Genomic DNA, 5,654 nt, shown 5'->3' with positions numbered 1-5,654 from the left:
ATAGGGTTTGCATCATCAGCGTGATTCGTCTGCACTCGCTCTACATCCTGCTGAAGGAGACCGACCTCACGAGTGAGTTCCCTCCCGGAGGGCACCACGGAGAAAATGGCGCGCGCTAACAAAAAGCAGTGAACACGGTCACAGCCCTCATGTGGTGCATCCCTCGAACTCAACCTCAGCATCTTCGGCGGCAACATCCCGGCCGCCAAGCCGCTGCTGCAGCAGATTTTCCCCAAGCTCTTCGGCACCTCGCGCCGCGACACCTCCAACGCCATCTACCTGCACTCGTCCCATGGCGAGCGCTCGCAGACCAAGGGCAGCCGGGCCATGGGCGGGTCGCACTTTGCACCCGATGCCAGCATGCGCACGCAGACGCACGTCGTGGGCGACAGCGGCAGCGAAGAGTACATCATGCAGGACCAGAAGATTACAAAGACGGTTGAGTTCAGCTTTGACGTGCAGAGCGCGAGAGACTCGGACGCCGATCTGCGGAGGTGAGGGGGGGCTTGTTGAATATAGGTTCAGCACAAGGCGCAGAACGTGGATGCATGATAGCAGAAGAATGGGCGGATGAATCGCAATCACGATTGTAGTTTTTTTTTCTAGTCTTCAATCTTGAATGAGATCTCGATCAATCAGATCTCCGATCATGTCAGCGTGCTGCCGGACGTCCGAAGCCGGTCCGGATTTGGAGGTGTGCCATTCTCAGCCGCGTGTGTGACTTTCTGTATTGGGCTTCAGCCGCTCGACATGGAGAGCTGCTGCTCTACAGGCCCACTCATGCAGCGGTCTGGTATGTTTGTTTCTTTAGACAGATAGACTGTTCTCGACTTCTTCTCGACTCTACCTCCTTCTCGGATCTCACGCATTCACAGCAGTCGCGTATTGGCAGCTTCACCGCCGTCTGTGCAAACCAGTCATCAAACCGCAGCCCATTAATTCATTCTCCAGCCAAGCGAGCTGCCATGACTGTCCCAGACTCTACGCTCCCGCTCCCGCGCATCCTTTGCCTGCACGGCGGGGGCGTCAACGCCGAGATCTTCGCTCTCCAGGCGCGCGCCCTCATAGCGCGCCTCGCGCCGTATTTTCGCCTCGTCTTCGTCGACGGACCCTTCCTGTGCGCCGCCCACGAGGACATCGTCGCCGTCTACGGCGAGCTCGGCCCCTTCCGCCGCTGGCTGCCGTGGCTGCCGTCACACCCGGACGTCGACGCCGAGACGGCGTCGGCCGAGATCCGCTACAGCCTGCGCACCGCCATGGAGGGCGACGACGTCGCCGGCGCCACGGGGCCCTGGGTCGGCCTGCTGGGGTTCAGCCAGGGGCCCAAGATCGCCGCGAGCTGGCTGTACACGCAGCAGGTCCTCGGCGGCGGGGCGGCCACGGCGTTTCGGTTTGCCGTGCTGCTCGCGGGCCGGGCGCCGCTTGTCGTGCTCGAGGACGGGGTCGCCGTTCCGCCGGGCGTGGCGGATGCGTCGATGAGGAGCTCGCAGTTTGAGGGGCTGCCGGAGGGGATCACGGGCGATGCGCACGTGCTGAAGCTGCCAACTGTTCATGTGCACGGCCTGAGGGACCCTGGCCTCGAGCTGCATCGGGTCATGATGAAGTCCTACTGCGAGGAGGGCACAACGAGGTTGGTCGAGTGGAATGGCGGTCACCGGGTGCCGATCAAGCAGGCGGATGTCGATGCTGTTGTCGGGGAGATCTTGAGTCTGGGCAGAGAATTGGGATTGGTGGATGGTGGTGAGCTAGCATAGCGTCGGCATTGGTTTGCTTCTCGATAGGTTCTTGGAAATATTCACGATATTACGTCCTTGCTCATACTGTGAATAGGTTGGCAGTACACCTCGAGTGAGTATGGTCACTCTTGTACAGACTAATCGTCATTAATCTCAAGGTGGAACACAGCTTGGGTTTAGTGTAGCGCCATCTCGCGATGCTGGTGGAAGCCAAGCCAAACAAGTCGTGAATCTAATTCCAGCCCGTGAGTCACTTCACCGAAGCGGGCACTGAAAAACGCTTCGTCGCCCACGGTCAGACATCGATGACACCTTGTGTACCAACAACTCCTTCGTCGCCATGGCTGCTGTTCCCAACGTCCTTGTCACCGGCTCGGCCGGTCACCTTGGCTGCGCTCTCATGCTGTCGCTTGCCTCTCACGGCCACACCCCCATCGGCATTGACATGCTCGCCGCGGCCACGACGACGCACGTTGGATCGATCGCCGACCGCCCCTTTGTCGCCTCCATCTTCGCCCGCTACCCCTCCATCAAGCATGTCCTCCACGCCGCGACGCTGCACAAGCCGCACGTCGACTCGCACACCAAGACCGACTTTGTCAACGTCAACATGACCGGAACCCTGAATCTCCTTGAAGAAGCCTCGGCCCGCGGCCCGCAGATCGAGTCCTTCGTCTTCATCTCGACAACGTCCACCTTTGGCAGGGCTTTGAGCCCCCAAAAGGGCAGCCCCGTCGCCTGGATTGACGAGGCCGTCATTCCGATCCCCAAGAACATCTACGGCGTCACAAAGGTCGCCGCCGAGGATCTCTGCCGGCTGGTCCACGCACAGACGCGCATGCCCGTCCTCGTGCTGCGCACGAGCCGCTTCTTCCCCGAACAGGACGACGACGAGGACAGACGCAGCGCCATGGACGACGAGAACCTCAAGGTCCTCGAGCTGGCGTATCGGCGCGTCGACATTTCTGATGTCGTGTCCGCCTGCGTTTGCGCCATGGCGAGAGCACGGGATTTGGGGTGGGGGAAGTACATCATCAGCTCGCCGCCTCCGTTCCGTCGCGATGAGGAGACGCTGAGGGAATTGGATGCTGATGCCGGGGCTGCCTACAGAGCTGCGGTGCCGGGGATTGAGGCCGCGTTTGGGAGACGGGGCTGGGGGTTCTTGCCGAGGATTGATCGTGTGTATGATTCTTCCAGGGCGGTGGCCGAGCTAGGGTGGAAGCCTGAGTATACGATACAAAAGACGGTTGAGCGTCTGGCCAGAGATGAGGAGTGGAGAAGCGAGTTGACTTTCAAGGTTGGGAAAAGAGGGTATCACGCCGTGCCAACGGGGGTGTATACCACCCGTTGAGAGATAAAACGACTTGTTAGCTATGTGTTCGTTGATGTGAGCATAAATACTCTTCATTCACGACTAAGTACTCGTGATTGCTTCCGACAAGAATGCCCGTGGAATATTAGAAAGCTTAGCGGACGAACTGGGAGAACCGTGGCTCCTTATTTGAGCCCTCAGACCTTTCCTCTAAGAGCTGGGGATCAAAGAAGGTTCACAAAGATGCACAAATTTGCTAGGTCTCAGGATGCCTTTGGTGTGGTAGTGTAAATATAGCACATCTTCTGTCTGGGAGAGCTTGAAAGAGAAAATTATGTGCAAGGCTGTCCCCATGATTGATCCGTTCAGAGCACTGAGAGTTGTTATCAAGCCTCGCATGGAAATATGTTTGTTTTTCATCATCGCAACTATTTCATCCATGGAGAAGGAATATTGACTCTTGAGAGCATGACAATATGGGAGCGAAGGAACTACCTTCGCCGATACCGGAATGGGAGAGTCGGAAAATGAAGCATTTCTGCATCGGAATCTGCAGATATGTCCCAGAAAATCCACATCACAGATGAGCACAGCAAAGCCCAAAGGTCACAGGCAAAGAGCACCACTGATCATTGCCACAAATCCATAAATCCAAGACGCTACATCATCAACCAAAACATTCCCCGCAACCATGCACACGTCACGCCAACGGCCGCAGAAGATCCCCATGCCCCTCTGCCCTGACAGCATCCTGCACGGCAGCTAGGATCTCGGCATGCACGCCCGCCGGCGCGGCAACCCAACCAAAATTGGCAACCATCTTACGCCCTGCCGTCAGGTCGGGCTCCCTGCCATCGACGTCAGTCACCTTGCCGCCGGCCTCCTGGAACATGAGCATGGCGCCGGCGTGGTCCCAGATCTTGCCGAGGCGCTCCCTCTTCTTGTAGACCCAAAAGGTCACATTGGCGTGGCCGAGGGCGAGGGAGGCCCAGCGCGGTACCCAGCCGAGGAGATCGTTGCCGGGATAGGCGAGACCCATGCGCGTGGCGATCTTCTCGTGGATGCCGGGGATGGACGAGTCGGCGTCCGTGCTCGTGACGAGGCGGTACGATGACGTGTCGGTGGGGTGCTGCGGGATGCGGGTGCCGGCCAGGTCGGCGGCCCCGGGCAGCGGCCGGAGGAACGACCCGCGCCCGCGGACGGCGTAGAGGAGGGAGCCGCCGTGCGGGTTCGGGTCGATGGTGTGATTCTGGATCGGGGGCGTGGCGTCAGGCGCGAGGTTCGGCAGGCCCACGACAGCGACAGTTTGCTTGCCGCCGACGAGAAGGCAGGCGTTGACGGCATAAATCTCGCCGCGAAGGTAGGTTTTTGTGCCGTCGATGGGGTCGAACACCCAGACCCGCCCCTTGTGAGGCTGGCCGAGGCCTGCACGGTCGATGAGCTCGCAGGTGTGGTCTGGCGACGTTGGGAAGCGGACGACCGAGGCACCATCCTCACCCTCGACCTCGGCGGCTTTGACCTCTTGCAGAATCGCCCATACGGCTGCTAGCAAATCGGGGTTCGCTCGTAGGTCGTCAGCAGCCTCTTCGCCGACAAAGGAGTCACTAGGAAAGGCAGCCGTAAGGGTGGCGGTGAGGATGGCCTGGCAAGCAAAGTCGGCCACGGTGACAGGGCTGTGATCATCCTTGTCGATGTGTCCCACGCGGTTGTTGGCAGCGGCCAGGACAATTTTTGATAACTTCGCAGCGCGTTGAACGGCCGATATCGTTGTCGTGAGCTCGGCGAGGTACTCTGAGTCCATGGTGGACGAGGGGGTAGGGGCCGCCCAGGGTATCTTTTGAAGATGACGAGGGGTGTTCCACTGGATCGGTCGGTGCCGTACGTCTTTGTTGAGGCTCAAGACCGATTGAGAATAAGTTCGACCGAGAAGATCTGGCGGGCGAGCCCAATTGACAGAATTGTGGGTGAATTGAAGATTGAGGCAATAGATAGAGATGAGTCTGATGCGAGCTGAACTGAAGTGAAGCGAAGCGAACCCGATGGGTGCAAGAGTGAAAATCCGTGGTAGTGACGTTTTGTGGGGCCACCGTCATCGGCTCCTGCCCCGCAAGGGACTGATCTAGGTGCGCCTGCCGTTTGTCAAGTTGTGGGCAGCAACACGCTGAGGGACCGTCATCGTCATTGAGGGCATCACGAGGCAATGGCAAGATGAATGATGCACTTTGCTCCTTCCGACTCTCGGCCTCGGCCCTAGCATCTATGGCCACGAAATCATATATCAACCCTCAATCAACCGGAAAAAAGAGACATGAGAAAAATCCAGACTGGACAAGGATCTCTTGCCATCACACGCTGACCTCTTAGGCTTCATTCCTTGAGGTCCTCCATCAGCACAGCACCGTCAGTCGTATTGTCGAATTCCCGGCTCGAAGAGGGGTTTGACTAGCAGCGCCAGTTAGCACAAATCTTCTCCATTCCCATACCCGAGTAACGAAAAAAACTCACCCTGCTCCCACGTCAACAGCGGCTCCTTGCTCGCCACAAGGTCCTCACCAAACCCGCAGACACCACGTCTCTCACGAGCGCGTTCCCTGCGACTCTGCGCA

At 58.6% G+C, this 5,654-nt stretch overlaps 3 protein-coding genes across 3 annotated transcripts; 2 read left to right on the top strand and 1 right to left on the bottom strand.

The window, feature by feature from the left end:
• Window positions 1–965: 965 nt before the first annotated feature.
• Window positions 966–1,754, top strand: VDBG_05638 (citrinin biosynthesis oxydoreductase CtnB; the record flags this gene model as incomplete). The annotated part of the gene is made up of 1 exon (XM_003004479.1): window positions 966–1,754. One exon carries the CDS (start codon window positions 966–968, stop codon window positions 1,752–1,754), a length of 789 nt encoding a protein of 262 aa, XP_003004525.1.
• Window positions 1,755–2,076: 322 nt separating this feature from the next.
• VDBG_05637 (NAD dependent epimerase/dehydratase family protein) lies at window positions 2,077–3,087 on the top strand (the record flags this gene model as incomplete). The annotated part of the gene is made up of 1 exon (XM_003004478.1): window positions 2,077–3,087. One exon carries the CDS (start codon window positions 2,077–2,079, stop codon window positions 3,085–3,087), a length of 1,011 nt encoding a protein of 336 aa, XP_003004524.1.
• Window positions 3,088–3,748: 661 nt separating this feature from the next.
• Window positions 3,749–4,849, bottom strand: VDBG_05636 (inositol monophosphatase family protein; the record flags this gene model as incomplete). The annotated part of the gene is made up of 1 exon (XM_003004477.1): window positions 3,749–4,849. One exon carries the CDS (start codon window positions 4,847–4,849, stop codon window positions 3,749–3,751), a length of 1,101 nt encoding a protein of 366 aa, XP_003004523.1.
• Window positions 4,850–5,654: the final 805 nt, after the last annotated feature.

The sequence above is a fragment of the Verticillium alfalfae genome, genomic scaffold (assembly GCF_000150825.1).
Source record: "Verticillium alfalfae VaMs.102 supercont1.6 genomic scaffold, whole genome shotgun sequence".
NCBI classification, from domain to species: domain Eukaryota; kingdom Fungi; phylum Ascomycota; class Sordariomycetes; order Glomerellales; family Plectosphaerellaceae; genus Verticillium; species Verticillium alfalfae.
This window is presented reverse-complemented; position numbering and strand designations above follow the sequence as displayed.